The 19,882-nt window shown below is 37.6% G+C and overlaps 1 protein-coding gene across 1 annotated transcript in view; it reads right to left on the bottom strand.

Moving 5' to 3' along the window:
* ASPM (assembly factor for spindle microtubules) overlaps positions 1 to 19,882 on the bottom strand; it is a 43,736-nt gene that overhangs the window by 222 nt on the left and 23,632 nt on the right. Inside the window, exons 18-27 of the mRNA XM_040985778.1 lie at positions 12,286 to 16,047; positions 10,805 to 11,203; positions 8,695 to 8,861; positions 8,018 to 8,111; positions 6,980 to 7,186; positions 5,825 to 5,974; positions 4,206 to 4,398; positions 3,926 to 4,080; positions 2,409 to 2,585; positions 1,395 to 1,564 (exon numbers count right to left, since the gene is read on the bottom strand). Coding sequence (XP_040841712.1) covers positions 1,395 to 1,564; positions 2,409 to 2,585; positions 3,926 to 4,080; positions 4,206 to 4,398; positions 5,825 to 5,974; positions 6,980 to 7,186; positions 8,018 to 8,111; positions 8,695 to 8,861; positions 10,805 to 11,203; positions 12,286 to 16,047 — 5,474 coding nt within the window. The remainder of the gene's footprint in view (positions 1 to 1,394; positions 1,565 to 2,408; positions 2,586 to 3,925; positions 4,081 to 4,205; positions 4,399 to 5,824; positions 5,975 to 6,979; positions 7,187 to 8,017; positions 8,112 to 8,694; positions 8,862 to 10,804; positions 11,204 to 12,285; positions 16,048 to 19,882) is intronic.

Genomic DNA, 19,882 nt, shown 5'->3' on the forward strand with positions numbered 1-19,882 from the left:
TCAGTTTTCTCTTTGGTGTTCCTTACAACTCTGTCAGAGAGGTGGAAGGCGTCACGCAGTGGCCCAGTCTGAGTTCCACACTATTCCTCTCCATCCTCCCCAACACTGGCTTCCCTGATGTTGCTTCTACTTATCTCTGCCTTTGCCTTTGGCGTATGAAACAGACCCCGGTGTCTTAGTGTTTGTGCACCTGCTTCTTGGTCATCTCTCAGCTCCCTGCACCAGTTCCATGAGTCAGCATACACATGGCCCAAAGCTCAACAAGCTGGTCAGTTTTTGCCTGTTCTGTTCTACCTCAACCAATTCTTTCTCCTGGTAGACTCTGTCCATTCACTAACTGTTAGATATTTAGGCATATACTAGTCTTGTCATCATCAGAAATACAATGTCATTGAAATCTCAGTTGAGACCTCCATTCTCTAACCAACATTTCTGATTCATTCATCTGGTTTAATATAACTAGCAAATGAATCTTTCTACCACATTGAGACCTCAGTCCCTTGTAGTACATACAGCTCCATACCATTTTCAGTCTTTCATGCTTTATGGTGATAGAGAATCTGTATGTTTAACCAGGTAAGCAAGCACTGATTTTTCTATAAACTTTAAAAGTAATCAATATCTTAAACTAGCTAAATCTATGGATTCCATAGGTCTTGTAGTAGATTGCATGGTACAGCACACAGAAATATCCATCATGTAATCCAAAGAACCTATGGGTGTTGCCTTATTTGGAAAGAGCTTTTGCAGATATATCAAAGTAAAGGATCTTGTGACAAGATCATTGTGAATCATGTGAGGGGGACCTAAACTCAACAACAATATGTCCTCATGAGGGACACAAAGAATGAAGAAAGAGGAGAAGGCCAAATGAAAATTAGGGGCAGATTCAGCAGTTGCAACCACTGGGGAGTGTGAACCAGACGACTAAAGTCTCTGTCTCTTCCTTTCTCCCTTTCTCTAACTCTACCTTTAAAAAAAAAAAAAAATATATATATATATATGTATATGTATACATGCACTAAGAAAACCCTTCTCTATAAAATGAAACTTCAAAAATTAGGGTGATTATAAGAGGACTTAATGTTGATATTTTGCACAAGCACCTTCTAAATTGTAGTTTGTCTTTCATAGATGATTATAACAACATATAACAAGCTTCTTTGTTTCAGCTCTTATCTAATTAAGGAAAAAAATTTCTAAATAACCACTAAATACTTAAAAGTTATAGTTTTTTTTATCTCTTTACTTATTTGAAACTGCCTCTTTAAATTCACCAACTACACTATTCTTACTTATATTTTGCTTCTTGTTAAAAACAACATACTGCGGACAATAAATGAATGAAGCAAAGAAGAGTGACACAGAACCAAGGCATTTGCCTAACTGCATACCTTGACACTATTTTGGTCCTTACAGGTGTTTCTGGAATAAAGGGAATGCCTGAAGAAAGATTCTTCTTTTGTTTGTAAAGTATTCTCTTCGAATCCATTTTATGTTTATGATCTGTAAGTTTGTAGAGACTATAAATACGGTCAACCACCTTGGGCCTACTTCGCACATCCTAAAAGAGAAAAGGTATATTAAAAAAAAAAAAAACTAGTAAGAATTAGGTATTTTTGGTCTCTTCTACAGCAACACATCCATCGCAAAAAACACTATGCAGTAAGCTTTTTATCTTTTAAAAATAAAGGACAAAAACTCTTTAAGTTCAACAGGTAGACCGATTTCAATATGATTAAAGTATAAGGTAACTGTAATAAAATCAAATATTCAAAATCTGTACACTTAACTTATTGAAATATTACAGTCAGTATGTCTAAAACATCCAGTTATCAAGTCTTGTAAGTTTTACCTTGCCAAAGCTTCAAAGTTGTCTCTCAATGATACAACCCTAGGTCAAGTACAACCGTTTTCTTAGACCACACTTTAATCTACACTTGCCTTCCTTCTAATGCCCCCCTCCCCCTCCAGTATCTGCACTGTTTGCCCAAATTCATTCTTCAATCAGTAGCCAGAGTGATCACAGTAAAACTTAAACTGGAAAAGGTCATTTGTTAGCTTAAAATCTATACAACCCCAATGCTGACTGTAACAGTTACAGAGAACAACTCAAAGATCTCACCCTAGAAAAACTTTAAAAAACACATGTTTACAACAGGAAGACAGGAATTTACACATATCTAATTTTATACCGTGCTGTGAAAATTTACTCAACATGGGGGAAAATGGCAGGAGGGGAAAATGCAAAGGGAGAGAGGGCAGGAAGAGGGACAAGCCACTAAATCTACAAAACTGCATCATGGAAAACAATGAAAAAAAATAAAACAAAGGAAAACTCATAGTCTTAAGAACCTACAAAAATAATCTCTAAAAAAAAAGAGAGAAAGAGAAAGATTAATCCTTACAGAGGCTCGATCTGTTGTCTTCAATAAAACTGCCAACAAGCAACAAGTTTTTGTGAAAATGCTTCCACCTTTATCTGCAACTTTGTCGCCAGGTTTTTCTCGGTACATCTGCAAAAGCTCCAACAGTGTATCTATACAATTTTCCACATTATAAACTGCTGAAGTAGTTTTCTCATACTTGAAAGAGAATGAGTGAAATTAAAAATTACAATGGACACAAACCTTTAGAAAAAGCCCAATCAAACACAAAGTTTCGAAAATGTTGGAGCACCTTCAGTCAGTACAAACATGTCCATGAAACAATTTTTGTTATCACTGTCCTTGCTGGATCTAGCTTATATGTCTATTCACATTGTAACCCCTTTCCTTCCCACAGAAGCTCCACACAAAACCAATCAAATCCAATATGAACCTTTCAGGAATACAAGAACTTATCCTCATAGTTGATCACGGGGTAACATCATGAGCAACAGCAATATCTACTTAAATGTCCCATTATATGTTTATTGAGCAGAAAACAAGCTTCCATGAAAATTAACTAAAAAATGTGCCATTAGCAAGTCTAGTACATACTTATCTTACTTCACTCATCTGTGTCAATAGTCATAATCAATTGTGTGGTTACAAAAATGATAGCAAGATAAAAATAACAAAACACTAGTCAGCTGACAATTACATAGCATGGTTATGTATCAAGTACTTCTGTATATTAATCTTCTTAATCATTAAAATAACATTTGGAGAAGGGTCCTGCTACTCTGTCTATTTTATAGCTGGGGAGAGTTAAATCTAGAGGCAAACAATCTAAAATGACATTCAAAACCTAGACCTGAGAACTGGTGCTTTTAACCTGACCTGTCAATATGCAAATACAGGGCAAACTGCTCTAGGTTGTGGTAGTGTTCCAAGGAACTGGGTAGGGAAGAGAAAACTTCCATATTAATAACTTCGCTGGCAAAAATAGTTCAGTATAAATATCAACTGCCAAAGCCAAAAGTTACACATTCTGATACACAGAACATTGCAAGTTATCTAAATTACAGTAGTCACATTGTGCCAGACAGACACACTCTCACTGAGGTGCTACTGATTTGGGATAGCGCAGCAGATAACAGCAGTTCAAGAAAGAAATGGATCTAGATTCAGCTCCATTACCTAAAACATGTGGATTTTCAGAAAAGGACACTAATGACTAGAAATACCACTATTTTAATCTCCATAAAATGGGAGCACGATCTCAGAGGATAACCGTTAAACAATGCATGAAAACTCCCAGCATGTAGTACAGACTCAATGTTAGTCATAACTATTGCTTACGTTAGAAAGACACAAGAAATCATGCAAAAATTAGTTTCTATCTGTAGCTGTTAACAGACAAATATCACCACTCCAATCTAGCCCCACATAAATGCATTTTAACTTAGATCCAAGTTCTAGTGTTAAGAGAGCCACAAACTTAATTTGTAGATCCACAATTTTTGACAAATGAATATTTAATTATTAAAATGGAAAATTACCTTAGCTACGTTAAGCAAAACTTGCACAGCATATCTGATGACTTCCATACAAGGGATACTACGATTACAACTTCGGATCAAAACAAAAATTTTAGAAATTGCCTCACTCTGGGCCATGTTTTCACAACAAAGAGGAGACAGTCTAGTAACCACCTCTGAAAGAAAAACAATATATCTGGATAAATCCAGAGCTACAAAATGAAGTTTTACCAAATACTCTACTATGACAGCAGTCTACAAGCATTCCTAATTTTTCCAAGATGTCTTAAAACAAACTAACCTAGGTGCTTCAAAGCCTCAAGAATGGCAGAAAGATGCTTGTAAGTTGAAAGGTAATGAAGTGCAAGTGCAGTTCTGTTGTAGAGTTTGTTATTTTCTTTAATCTCTTTATTAACAGCCTGTAGACTCAGCCGAATAGCCTTAATTTTCGTACAATCATTTTTCTTCCTCCAAGAATAGCCTCTCCATAAAGCCTTAAAGAGAAACAGCAACTTTAGTAATACACCCAAGGTTTTAAACTTATGTCTTTATCTGTTTCCACATGCAAACGCTTTGACATATTTATATATGATATCATTTCAACTAAAACAACTCGGGTTTTGAACTAAGCATCACTTAGTTTTCACTTACCTGGATTTTAGTGATTCCACTATCAATTTCCTCCCGCTCTCAGTGCAGGGGAAAACGGCACACCGCCCCCTGGCCCCGCCCTATTTTGCCGGCTCAGACACTGTTGGATGCATGTTCATTTTTTGAGATGCTATCATTTTTCTGAATAAATCTCTTTTGTTGTAATCTTGTTTGAGACCGTCTCTTTAAAGCATTCAAAGGCTGGTTTCATTTTTATTTTAGGACACTTACACACATCAATTTTTAAAAAGTATAGTTTCTTTTCTTTTTTTTTAAGATTCATTTATTTGAAAGGCAGAGTTACAGACAGAGGAGGGACACAATCTTTTATTGCCTATTCACTCCTAAATGGTCAGAACAGCCATGGTTGCGTCAGGCCAAGGTCAGGGACTTGGAGTTTCATCTGGGTCCCCCTTCTGGGAGCAGGGATCCTAACACTTGGGCCAATTTTTGTTATTCTCTTTCTTAACAGAAAGCTGGATTGCAAGAGGAGCAGCTGGGATATGAACCAGCAATGATATGGGGTGCTGGAGTCGCAGGCAGGGTTTTAGTCTTCTATACCACAATGCTGGTCCCTGAAGCATCTTCCCTCCCATGCCAGTAGCATTACTTCCCTGCTCTACTCGGTGCGAGCCCTTCCAGTTCATGTTGAGTCAGTATGTATTGTGTATGTATGCAAACATATTTAACTGTGCAAAGCAGTTTTCATTTCAAAATCTGCATTAAATCCATTAAGCTGTATACTTCATTCTGCAATATGTGTCACTCAAAACTTTGTGTGTATGCATATGTGTGTGTGTGTGTATCAAATAGGAACCTTCTCCAGAACATATAAAGCATACTTAAATATAAGAACATCCAACAGAAAAACAAAGTATAATAAAATCACATTTAAAAAACAATACAAAATCCCAAATACATCAAAACATAAGATGCTAGCTAAAAATGTAAGTAATTTAAAATGAAAATGACACTATTTTCCATTCATTAGAGTGCCAAAAATCAAAAGTGTTCTGACGCCTTCACCTGATTGGGCGTGTAAAGAAAGATTCCTACAGCAGCACTGTGCATAAAACGACTACACAGCAGAATAATTCCGCTTGGTTTCTGTGCTATAAAATATCAGCCAATTTCTAACTCTCAAATCATCCTAATAACTAAACACTGGAAGCCTAAACATAGAGTCTTCATATAAGGCATTTGGGTACTTATTGTACATCAAAGTTTCTAACAGCAAAGTTGTATCATGCATGGAGTTTTATTGCTAACCTGAATGCAGGTGGCTGCATTAACCTGCTTGTTAGCGATCTTCACGGCCAGGTGAGCTCTGTAAGTTCGCTGGATCCTAATTGCAGCCAGGTGATAGTACGAAGCCGCTGTGAAGCGCAGCAGTCGGCTTGTGGTTCTCTGTTCTAAAATCTAAAAGGTTGGGGGCAAGGGGAGAGAAGGAAGTGCCATATTAATTAGCAAGAATCTGATGCCTGACTAAGACAACTAACTAGGATTTATTTTTTTACAAATTGAATTTCAAATTTTGTCAACAGTAAAATAAACTTTTAATTATTATAGCAACACTATAATTCAAAGTGATTATTATTTCTAATAATCCTATTTCTAATAGCATAACCTATGGCATAGAAAGCAAAATTACATTTTGGGCACATGACTAAATAATAATAGCATTCAATTGACCCAAAGTGTTCAAAGTGTACTCTGCAACACTAGTTAAAGCTTCGCAATGTGCTTGCAATGAGAATGGCATGAATATGAAACACATAATAGGTTACACGCAGAACTATTAGATGGTGGTATTATGTCAGACAAAATAAAATGAATTCTTTCTCCAGTATTGGTCCAGCACAAATGAGCATAAGGCTTATACACTCTAAATTTTCTGTAATAACTTGAGATCTGTAACATTAAATTTATACTTAATGAACAAAACATAAATAAGTTCTCCTTTTTAACTTCAAATCTTATTACTTTGTGTAGCCAATGCTTTATATATACCAGCAAGATTCCAAGTCTCCCAAGCACCCTGAAACGCTATTTTTTGTATTACAGCTGTAGAAGCTGCCACAAGGATCAGAGATACACTTGAGAGATGTTTGTGGTAGTGTTGCTCTCCTTTACCTCTGGTTCCCTGTTCTCACAGTCTGTCAGCTATCTGAGTTATCACAAAGGAAATTGTGCTTTTCATGCTTAGAAGTGAGCCTTTCTAGGAAAGGATATGATCATAAAACATTAAGTCTGTCAAAACTATATTCCTGTTAGCTGAACAAGCTTAACAGCTGAAAACTTACTCACTCTGAAATTCTCTAAAAATTCAAAACTTCTTAACACTTCACATCAAATACTTATATTTCATAACATGGAGATATACTACTTAATAAAAAAATGGAAAAAAGAAAAAAAAATACATACTCTTTTTCTTACTAGCCAACCGCGCACCAGTGCTTGGAGAATAACTGCTGACTTTTCCAACTCAATGTATTTTGTCTTTTCACACTTTTCAGCCTCCCTGGCTTGTAAATATCTTCTTATGATCAAAGCAGGTTTCTGGTGAAGATAGGCCTGTCTTTCTTTATATCCTCTAAAATGTGCTTGTATCACACACGCAGCTTGATGTCTCTAGAAAATTATAAGTTTCATTAATAAACAGAAATAATAAGTTTCAAAGCGTTAGAAGTTCTTGAATTTTTAAGTGTAAAATGGAATGGTACAATCATGGTTTTCAAAGCATTCAGTTTAAAAATGTCCTATTTTTCACATATATGAAAGGCCATGAAGCATTATTGATAAGCCCACAGAGGTCTTATACAAAAGAAGGAACAAAACAGGGTCCACAGATGCCAGGGCCTCTTACCCTCTTATCCCCCTGATTGCTCTTACTGTAGTGGGGAAAAGAACCAAGATTATTACAAAGCAAACATATTTAACAAAAATACTAGTTACAGTAAGAATAGCATATTGGACATTTTAACCAGCAGGAGGGCAAGTTTGCACAACTCCATTCTAATATGCTAATACTTCTCCATCTTATAATATGCTGACAACCAAAATTTAATAGATACAAAAAGGATATGAAATAATAATAAATAACCACACTGGATAACCATCAACAATGAAATTCATAACAAAACTTTCATTTAATAACACATCGTATGGATTGCAGCTATTTTAATATTTTTATATTGAAACATGTTATATATATTATGACTGTCTCTAAATTGTTTACTCTCACTTAAACCATTTCAAACTTCAGTTCAAGCTTCATTTCAAACTTTCAGTTTAGATACATATTACAATACTAACAAATAGGTTTATTTTCATGAAACAGTTTTTAATCAACTGCAATATGTATGTGTGTATATAAATATAGATAAATGCAGTTAAATTTAAAAAACATTTTTTGCTGTTTCCTAAAACAGTGCTTTGAAAATGACAATATTTTATACCTACTTTTACCATCAAGTTCTCACGCGCTATTCTTGCAGAAAGTCTAGCTCTCCATTTTCTCTGAATGATAATTGCTGATGTCTTCATATTCAAAAACCTAAAAAGCAGTTATTGTGAATTTTAAATTAATAAAGAAAAATCAATGAAGATTCCTTAAATGTTTTTATTATTTATTTTTAATAATTTGGAAGGCAGAGAAAACAGAGACAAAGAAAAAGAAATGGTAGTGGAAGAAATAAATGGAAGGCAGTTAGGAAAGGAGAGAGAATACCTTCCATTTTGCTGATTTACAATCCAGATTCCTACTAGGACCTGGGCTGGGCCAAGCTAAAGACATGATTTGAAAATCTATCTGAATCTCCAGCATGGGTGGCAGAGACCCAAGTAACTGAACCATCATTTGCTGGCTCTTGGGAAACAATAGCAGGACACTGCGTCAGAACTAGAGTGACCCAAACTCAAACTGGGACTCTGAGAAGGGAAGTTGGGATCCCAAGCTGCAGCTTAAACCACTGTGTCACAATGTCAGTCCACCAGTGCTTTTTATATAGGACTTAGCTACACACATGTGCACGGAAGAACACACCCCCCCCACACACACCCACTCTCCTTGGCACACACCTGTGCATGCATGCACACGCCCCACATGCCCATTCTCCTACAGGGCTGCAGTACATTACCGTGCTCTTTCCAGTCTGGTATAGAAGTAACCTTGAATGATTTTAACAGCTTTTAACACAGCTAGATATTCTTTTCGTGCTCTGCAACACCTATACCAGGTTTGAATCTTGCAAGCAGCTCTTACTTCACATAAATATTTCTTAGTCTTGTACATCCTCCATGCGGCCTATTAAAATCATAAATATGACAAGTATGCAATGAGCTGCCTGCTTCTTAGAAACTGGAAAAATCAGTATTAAATATAATTAATGTAAGCATAACACTAAAAATAAGCAGCTTCAGAAACATAGTCATATCATCTACTCTCACACACAGTAGGTCTTCTGAGAATCATGAGGCTTACCCCACTGAACAATACCATGCCCATTACTACCCAAACCTAAGCCCAGCTTCCAACCCCACCTAACTTAGCCAATACTTAACAGTTGCAAGACATGTACGCTGTGTGGGCAGCCAGATATAGTCCTCACCTCAAACCACAAGGACAGAAAGAAAAGGACAGTGGCTTATTCTACTTCTACAGGAAGAAGAGGAATCTGAATTTGATGTACTTAGAATTTGAGCCCTCTCCCCTTCCTCCCTCAAGCCTTGGTTTCTTGATACTGAAATCTTGTAGTTTTCTTCTTTCTCTCTTAATATTATGTGTTACCTTATCCTCTCAATGTATATCAATTTTTATTTTCTCCAGGGTTCATACCCCAGGAACTCTTCTTGCATCTATTCTATAAATTGCTACAAGGTAATGTTATTAGAATTATCAACAGATGCCTATGATGCACAAACCCACTTTTCTGAACACCAAAATGAACCACTGAACTCCAAACAGAACGAGTGACATCTCAAGTGGACATCTGGTCAGTGCATCAGGCTTCATGGACTACGACTTGAAGTCGTCATCCCACAAACCTGTCACCATCTATTACCTCTGGCAGTGAAAAGTAACTGTCAACTTACATAAGCCACAGACGGAAAGCTCCATGTAACAATACAAACTCTAACCTTGAACACTAATCCTTACAGTCTCTTACACAGCCATGACCGTGCTTCACTTGAGCTCCTGCTAACAATTTCCAATCCAGTTTCTGCATTTAATCTTTCCTTTCTAGTCTATCTTCCACATTCCTGCGAGAACCATATTTTTAAAAGTAAAAATGGGATTCTGACCTGATCTTGCTTAAACTCCTCTAGAACATCTCTTCCTCTAGAAAAAATACTGATTTTTTTTTCCCGTTTCTTATGAAGTCAGTAAAAATCTTGCTGCCTCCATTGCTAATGCAGTTCTGTGTCACTTTCTATTGCTCTCTTTAGGCTATGGAATTCCCTATGTTCTCTCTTGCAACTGGAATATTCTGTCCACACAATTTACTTGGTGGTTCCCAATTCATTCTTCAACTTAGTGCAGAAATGGCTGAAGTACTTGGACTCAATTCTTGGACCTGCTTTTGTGCGAAATCAGCAAGTTATTTAACCTTTCTAAATTTCTAAGGAGGGGCATGGAAAAAAGCAGTAAAGAACAAGAGTAATGAAAGAAACAAAGGAGGAGGACAAACAGGAAAGCAGAAAGAAGAAGCAAGACAGAATGATTTCTTTTATCCACTGGTCCATGTGCCAAATGCCTGAAACAAATAAGGCTGGTGCAAGCTGAAGCCAGGAGCCTGGAACTCAGCCAAGGTTTACAGCTGGAATTTACACAAAAGCATTTTAGAAATCAAAAGTACTAAACAACATATTTAGTCTACGCAGCTAGATCTAATTGAGTAAAACACTACTATTTGAGTTGCATAATGCCAAATTAACATTTCACTTTAGCTTAAATTTTTAACTTACAAAAAGTTGACTAATGAGAGAACAATTCTTGCAGATGTGCTAAGATTAACATTAACTGAATTATACCAAGTGTGGTATGTCCAGGGCCAAAATCTACTCAGTGTTCTGGCCTGTCTCATACTTTAAAAAAAAAAAATCTCCCAACAACAAAAACAAAACTACATTGGAGAGAAAAAAGATGGTTACTTACACTACAATTCTTTATGACCTGCTTTAGCTTGTTTTATAAATTCAAATACTGGTAACAAAAGGACAAAATTCTGCATTTAAACATGTAAATACCTGAATTTTTCTGGTGCTATTTTTAATTCTCTGAAATTTCCTTTTCTGTATAAATCCTTTAATTCTAGCTTGAATAATGATAACACTGCTTCTGGTCTGCAGATAAACTTGTCTTTGATGTTTTGCAGACAGAAGGGCTCTGTGGTGATTCTGTAATACCACTGCTGCTTGTCGGTACATTAAAAATTGTCTTCTCATTTGCCACACCCTGAAGTACCGCTGCAGCGTGACGGCAGCTCTTTTCTGGCAAAGAAATCTTCTGCGATACACAGCCATCTGAAGGAAGGACTGAATTCGTAGGGCCGCACATTTCTGCATTTCCAGTTTTCTGGTGACCATTTCATGAAAAGCTTTCTGAATGGTCACTGAATCTTTCCTGTGAGCACAATTCTCTTCCTCCTGTGAATAAGCAAGTAGGAAAGCTTTACACCACATGTGAATTGTAGCATCACAACTTTGTGCAACTTCATATTGAGTTTTGCTTCTGCTTTAGCAGGGCAGACTGGTTAACAATGGCTACTGTGTTTTGCTCAGATATGGCTTCAATTCTTGTCTAACTTTCATGCTGCCAGAGACAGCTTGAGCTATTTTTTCTTTGGACACGATCTATAATTCTGTATAAGAATCACCACGGTTCTCTTTGTTTAATAACCAGTCATGGGCCCATGCATTTTCAACAGTATGGCAGCCAGATGCCCACACTGGATAGCCCTCTGTAAGAAAGGTTATACGAAAATAACCGCATGGGCTTACCCTGCAGTTCATGCTCTATGTCCCGTAGCTTTACAGTGGAGAAAACATTTCCTTTAAGGACTTTAATCCCATATGGGTGCTGGTTCATGTCCTTGCTGCCCCAATTCCCATCTAGCTTCCTGCTAATGACCTGGTAAAGTAGTAGAGGACGACCCAAAGCCTTGGGACCATGCTACTGCATGGGAGACCTAAAGAAGTTCCTGGCTTTGGATGGCTCATCTCTGGCCACTGGGACCATTTGGGAAATGAACTAATGAATGAAAGATCCTTCTGTCTCTCTTCTCTTCTCTATAAATTTGTCTTTCTAATAAAAATAATTAAATCTTGAAAAAAATCTTTAAAATGCTTCTGCGGGGCCAATGTTGTAATGTAACAAGTAAAGCTGCATCCTGCCATCCTGCCATGCTAACATCTCATATGGGCACCCATTCGTATCCGGCTGCTTCACTTCAGATCAAGCTCCCTGCTTATGGCTAGGAAAGAGAAGTGGAAAATGGCCCAAGTTTTTGGGTCCCAATCACCCACATAAGAGAGACCTGAAAGAAGCTTCTATCTCCAGGGCAAGGGACCGGCTCAGCTGTGGCCCTTGTGGGTATCTGGAAGATCCTTGTTTCCCCAACACTTTCAAATAAATAGAATCTTAAAAAATAAGCAAAATGCTTCTTAATAACAGCACCCTGCTGCTGTCTCTGAACCTGTTGCCTTACACTCATGCCTTGACAACTTGCCTGAGCAGAAGTCACTGCTGCTTCCTTCGGTGTGTTGTGTAGAAGAGCTTCTTGTTTCTTTTTATTGGCCCTATACTTTTGTTGTATTACTTTTGTAGCCCACAGAAGTTTTTGGTACAAACAATGTTGCCTATACATTCTATATGTGCTTTGTATGAGGACAGCAGCTCTGTGTTTTTTCCGTAAACACTCTCTGGCTTTCATTCCTTTGTACGCAGCCTGAATGACCACAGCAGAATCCCATCGCCTGACAAAACTGTCTCTCTCCAGCTTTGCCACTCTGTATGCTCGGTAACGCCGCTGAATTAGAACTGAGGCATGTTTCCAAGTCTGAAATGCAATGTATGTTCTGTGCATCCTGAAAGTGGCCTGAATGACAGTTGCAGCCCTGTTCCTTTCTTGTAACCTCTTCCTTTGGAGTCTTCGATAAGATGATTGTATTATAATGGCTGCTTTGCGTAACTCCAAAAATTCGTAAAATTTTTGCTTGGCAGAAGTGGTGGCTCGATATTTCTGTTGAACAAAAATAGTAGCTTTTCTGAGAGCAATAAATCTTCTCCTCATCATGAAAGACCTAAACCTGCTTTGAATGAGGGTTGCAGAGGAGTGCATGCTCTTCAAATGTCTTCTTGTTTTCACACCCCTAAATGCAGCCTGAAGGACTGTGGCAGAATGTCTCTGTTTGAGGAAACGCTGCCTCTGCAGTTTTGCAGCTCTCCTGGCGTGGTACTGCTGTTGGATCACCAGGGAGGCCTGTCTCAGGGCCTGGTACTCCACGTAAGCCCTGTGCATTCTGAAAGCAGCCTGGATGCAAGCAGCAGCCCTCTGCATTTCCTGAATCTGTCTCCTTACTACCCATCCCCTGTACGCAGACTGGATTTGGATAGCTGCCTTTTGCAACTGAAGGAATTGTAACTGATGCTTTGCACAAAGTTTTGCACGGTATTTTCTCTGAATCCAAACAACAGTTTTTTTGAGAGATAAGAATCTTCTCCTAATGATTAAAGTTCTAAATCTCCTCTGAATAAGGGTGGCACTTAAATGCATAATCTTTAAATGTCTTCTAGTTTTCATGCCCCTAAAAGCAGCCTGAATGCATATTACAGATTTTCTCAATTTGTTGTATCTTTGAAACTGTGTATTTCTTTCCTTCACTGCACGGTATCTTTGCTGAACAGTTTTTGTTACTTTTTTCAACTTATTAAAATATTTTTGCTGTCTGTATCTTCTATAGTATGACTGAATAAGTGTTGCTGCCACCTGCATCTTTCTTACAGTCTGTCTAACTCTAGCTCCTCTAAAACTTGCCTGAAGAACAGTGACGGCTTTCAACACTGTCAGGTACTTTTTACGTTGAATTTTACCTTGATAATATGCTCTATATCTTACTTGAATTACAACAGAGGCTCTTCTCAGTCTATGGTATCTTACTGCCAACTGATGCATTTTAAACATGGCTTTAATACAAGTGGCTGCCATGTGCATGCGTTTAACATGTCGTCTTACTCTAACACCTCTATAAATAGCTTGGAGTTTAATTACTGTCTTCTTTAAATTAAGGTATTCCCTATGTTGACAGTTTGCAATTTTAATATTTCGATACCATCTCTGAATTATAATAGCTGATTCTCTATAAGTGGCATATATCTTTTTTGCCTTGTAGGCTCTATACTTAGTCTGTATAGCAACTGCTGCTCTGTTACAATCCTTTATTCTTTTCCTCACTTTCATACCGCGATAAGCTGATTGTAAGATTAATACAGCTGCTTTTGTCTTCAAATATAAATGACGCTGTTCTCTGCCAACACTGTAAGCCCTATAATACATCTGAATCAGAAGAGCAGCTTTCTTCATAGTCTTCCACTTCTTGTGCTGCAGATGCATTTTATAGTATGACTGTATAAGGCCAGCACATTCATGCTGCCTCTGAATCTGTCTCCTCACTGTTCTTCCTCTCCATGCAGACTGAAGCACTTCTACCGCATGACGGAGTTCAATATACCACACACGCTGCTTCTTTCCTGCAATCCATGCTCTCACATGTTGCTGGATGACAAAGGCGGCTGATTTCGTTAACCTAAACTGTTTCTGGGCTTTATTCATTCTAAAAGCAGACTGAATTACCACCGCAGCTTTGTGCTCCCTCCTGACCTGCTTTCGAACTTCCCAGCCACGACAGGCAGATTGGAGACAAATCACGGCCGCCCTTGTGTTTAAAAAATGTGTTCTTACGTCACGAGCAGTCTTATATGCCCTATACCATCTCTGAATCTTCACAGCAGACAGAAGCATAGTCTGGTACTTCACCCTTTGACTGTAACCTCTAAAGACAGTTTGAATTTTAACAGCAGCTAAAGATTGCTGTTTCAGCAGCTGCCGTACTCTGTAACCTCTGTAAGCAGCCTGCAAGTAAGTAGCTGCTCTTTTGACTTGCAGGTAATTCTTTCTCTGATTGACTTGTGCTCTGTACGCACGATAGTAATTCTGAATGACAAGAGTTGCGTTATAAATGTTCAGGTAATCTTGCCGCTTCTTTCTCATTCTGAAGTAAGACTGCAGTGAAACAGCAGCTTTTCTTTGCAACCTTATCCGCTTTCGGACGAGGTAGCCTCTGACAAAAGCCTGCAGTTTGATGCAGGATGCCCGCATCTGTACATATTCTTCTCTCTCTTGGGCAGCCATTTTTTGGGAACGGTACCACTGCTGAATAAACACTGTAGCTGCTTTCAAATGTAAATATTGTTTATGTGCTTGTTTCATCTTGACAACTGACTGCAATTTTAATGTTGCATATTTCAGTTTCAGAAATTTCTTTCTGGAAATATAAGCACGATAACATGCCTGGATTTTAATAACAGACGTGCGGATGTGAACAAACGTCTTCCTGGCTTGCGTCATTCTGCATGCAGACTGCAGAACAATGACAGCAGAACGTGTTGTCTGGTAAGATGCTAGAACTTTCCTGGCTGTAACATAAGCCCGGAAGTAAGTCTGAATGACAAGGGCTGCTTTCTTCATCTTTTTGTATTTCTGTAACTGTTGATGCTTTCTTATGTGTGCCTGCAATCTGACAACAGACTTCTTAAAGCCTAAAAATTGCAGTCTGTTTTGCCTCATTCTCCAATAGGACTGCAAAACACAGGCAGCCCTGGTGCGTCTGCACAGATCACGAGCCCTCATCCCCCTGAAGGCAGCTTGCAGGCGAATGGCCGCGGCCCTTTTCTGCAAAAATCTGCTGCGCTCAATCTTTCCTTTCAGATAGGCTCTGTAGTACTTCTGAATGGTCAGTATAGATTCTTTTCTTCTTTTGTACAACTTTTGGGCTTGAAAACACCGAAATCTTCTCTGAATGACAACAATACAGGACCTAATATAAATATATCTTCGTAATTCTTTGTGCATTCTGTACCATGTCTGTATGACAATAGCAGACTTTTCTTTAGCTTGTTTCCTGCAATGCCACTCTCTAAAAGCTCTTTGCAGAGTAAGCACAGCTCTTGTTTTTAACTTCATTCTACGTTGCCTCCATCTTCTGAACACAGACTGAATTATAACGGCCGATGATTTTAGCATCTCATATCTCTGTTGATCTTGTTTTCTTCTTAAATAAGAACGCCAATGCCTTTGGATTGTAACTATTGCCCAAAGATATCGCTTATAAGATGTAACAGCAATTAGCATTCTTATCCGGGATTGCAGGATGACTGAATAATATTTCAATTTCAGAAATCTTTTCCTAGTGGAATATCTTCTCCAATACCCCTGAAAAAAGTTAAGAAAAGACACAAAGTAAAATAGATATAACTTCATGTACTTAACACTTCTGAAAACACTAATTTTTGTAATACACCACTTATAAACAAAAACATTAAGTCGGAAAACAAATGTATTTGTGCTAATTATTTCTTTCATTTGTGGATTTGTTTTTACATGGATATTCCTGTAGGCAATTCAAGAATATATCCTACTCCTCATTATACTTACATTGTATCTGTATTCCAGAATCTAGAATATAAACCAACTTATACTATTACAGAAGCAGAAGAATTAAACAAAACATTGCAATATTTTCAATTACATATTCATCTTAAATGATTCTGTAAGTTTTCTCTGCATCTTTTGTTATGTTCCCTTTAACTTAGGGTTGCTTGACTTTCTTAAAATGATTGGAAATTACTTAGGTGAGAGATTCTATACCATGACATAACAAGCTCAATAATATAAGCATAGCTGTCGCTCCATCTCCTGGTTTAGTGGATCCGAGCAATGGAAAGCTGAAAATACTTGAGACAAGCAAATTGCTTCTGTACTGAACAACATGGACAGATGTCTTCTCCTTGTCATTTCTCTGTAGTCAATAACAACATGGCAACTACTTATGTAACTCTTACATTGTATTTCCAGGTATAACATATTACCTAGAGACAATTGTAAAGTGCACAGAAATATGTGCATTCACAAAATTCATTTTTGTAAATTTTATTTAAAAAACTTGAACATGTACAGATTTTGGCACCTGCTGAGGTACTGGAACCAATCTTATGAGGGATTCAAGGAACAACTACAGAAGCAGGATAAAGAAATGAGCCAGACCACTTTCAGGAGAACTATTTGCCTAAGAATACCTTTAGTTATTTCTAAAAATGTAGAAACTACAGATATATGGTTTAAAAAAATGTAAAATTCTACAAAGACTTGAAAAGTAACAAAGATTCTATTCCTTGAAAAATCATGCCGTTAATACAATGCCTAGGTTAATCCAAGAGTATAACAGCTAAATACAAAGGGCCATGGTAAACACTCAGTATATTTGTATTGCTAGAATACAGGTTAGTTCAGGCTACCGATAAGCAAGATCTAGATGATTTCTTCTAGAGGTTTATTTGTCCAAAATAATCCAAATGCTCCTAAGATTCAGGGGGAAAAGGAGTGGTTCCCTAGGTTATCTTCACTTTCCTCATGTATTCATGAAGACCAGAAGACCTGGACACCTTACACTCCTTTTGAACTGTTCAACACATCAGCTATGCCTGGCCCAAGCACATCAGCCAAGGATGCAGAAGTTACACAAAACATTTTTTTCCTGCTAGTCGCCTGCTTTAGGACCTCCTTCATTGTTACCTAAAATATTGTTCTTACTCTTCAGCCCAACAAAAAATATATTCCATATTATTTCTCTTACCATGCAAACATATAATTAAAATATATATCAAATTATAGCCAAGGTTAATACTACAAAATGACCTGGGAAACAAACAATAAGTTCTCAGGCCCATCACAATAGCTCAACTAGTTAATCTTCTATTCTCTAGGGCTGGGACACCATATGGGCACTGGTTCATATTTCTGCTGCTTGAGTTCCCACCTAGCTCCCTGCTTATGGCCTGGGAGGGCAGTAGAGGATGGTCCAAAGCCTTGGGACTGCAGTGGCAGATGGCCCAAAGCCTTGGGACATTGCACCAGCCTGGGAGAAATGGAAGCAGTTCCTGGCTTCTGGTTTCAGATTGGCTTAGCTCTGGCAGTTGTGGCCACTTTGGGAGTGAACCAAGTAGATGGAAGATATTACCTTCTGTCTCTCCTTCTGTCTGTAAATCCAATGAAACAATCCAATGAAAACAAATAAAACTTTAAAAAGAAAATAAATTCTCTATCTTTGCATAAGGCATCATTAAGCTGCATTTAACAACAACAACAACAACAACAACAAGAAAAGTTTCTGTTCAGTATTGTGGTAAAGCAAGTTAAGTTGCTTATGATACCTTTATCAAATATTGCCATGCCAGTTCAAGATCTAGCTACATTTTGCTTCACATCCAGTTTACTGCGGATACACCTGAGAAGCCAGCAGTAGAAAACCATGTAGATCTGGATGGATTTACTGATCAAGCTTTGCCTGATTCGGGCATGACTACTGCGAGCATTTCAGAATAAAAATGATGAAGACCTCTCAATCCCTCTCTCTGATACTCACCCTTCCCAATAAACACAACAAATCCTTAAAAGAAAAGGCATGTGGAAGCAGAAATAGTACTTAGAATGCTGCTATCTGTACTTTTTCATTTTTCTTCCCTAGAATTCGAAGGAGCTATACCAGGATCTCGGCCTGAGGATCATCATTTAGTGAAACACACAAGGAACTGAAATCCATAGAAGGCAGACGAGAACCTCTGGCCCCAACTCCAAAAGTCAATTATATGATAAAGCTTACAAATTAACATTCTCCTTTTTAATTTAAACACTGTCTCATGATCAGACACCAAAGACACTAAATGAGAATCAAATGAGAATAATAGAACTAAAAAACCCTATGACTACAACAAAAACCTCAATGGAATGAGAGCAGTGTATAGTTGATAGTCAAGCCAATTAATTTTAAGAGCAATAAATTATTCAAGATGAACAAGATACAGGAAAATCATGGGAAAGAAAAATCCCAAACTATGGATAGAGAAGAACTTCCCTCAATTTCAAAATCCTATAGTTAACATCAAATTGCATGGACAGAAATTACATTCTTTCCTCTGAAGATCTAGAAAAAAAACAAAGAAGTACCTCTCACCATTCCTAATCAACTTCATAAATGCAATAAAATAAAATGCATATAGACTAATAAAAAAGAAACTATATTTACTTATAGATTATCAAGATAATTTAAAAGACCTGAACAAAAATAAACACAAAGAATAGCAAGCTAAACAAATTTATAGGCTATGGCACTTATGTTAGAATAAAAAAATAATCGTGTATTTATCTGAAAAAGTAGGTATAAAGAAAAAACCGTACATTTATCTGAAAAAGTAGGTTTGAGTTTTATGAATAACATTTCAAAAGAGCACAGTTTCAGAAGATCTAAACAGATATTATCCTGAACAGAAAGACTCAATATTGTTAAGGCTTCAGTTCTTCCCATTTGATTCACTATAGCTCCAGTCAAAACCTTAAACTATCTTTGACAAAAATGCTAAGTATATTGAATTGAAAAGCAAGTTATTTTTCACAAATAGGATTTAAACAAGTTACATCCACATGTGAAAAAATAAAGTGGATCTAAGCTCTTATTCTGTATCATTTACAATAATTAACTAAAATAAAAATACAAAACTAAACAGCTTAAAAGATGACAGCACAAAATCTAAATACCTTTAATTTGGCAGCAACACTTCAGACAAAATATTAAGAGTTCTACTCACAAAAAAATACTCAGCACACAAGATTCTCTTAAAAAAGGATGAAAACAAAGCCACAGACTAATAGAAAATAATTTTTAAACAAACATTTGAGAAAGATTTTAAATCTAAATAGATACAGGGCCTTAAAAATCAACAATAAGGGGTGCAATGGCGTGGTTAAAGTCCTCACCCTGCACACACGAGATCCCATATGGTCGCCGGTTCTAGCCTGGCGGCCCTGCTTCCCACCCAGCTCCCTGCTTGTGGCCTTGGGAGGGGGCGCAGTCCAGGACGGCTCAAAGCCTTGGCACCCTGCACCTGCGTGGGAGACCCAGAGGAGCTCCTGGCTTCGCATTGGCTCAGCTCCGGCCATCGCAGTCACTTGGGGAATGAACTATTGGAGGGAGGATCTTCCTCTCTGTCTCTGC

This window comes from Ochotona curzoniae, unplaced genomic scaffold (assembly GCF_017591425.1).
Source record: "Ochotona curzoniae isolate NIBS_2020 unplaced genomic scaffold, NIBS_Ocur_1.0 contig_430, whole genome shotgun sequence".
Classification (NCBI taxonomy): Eukaryota; Metazoa; Chordata; class Mammalia; order Lagomorpha; family Ochotonidae; genus Ochotona; species Ochotona curzoniae.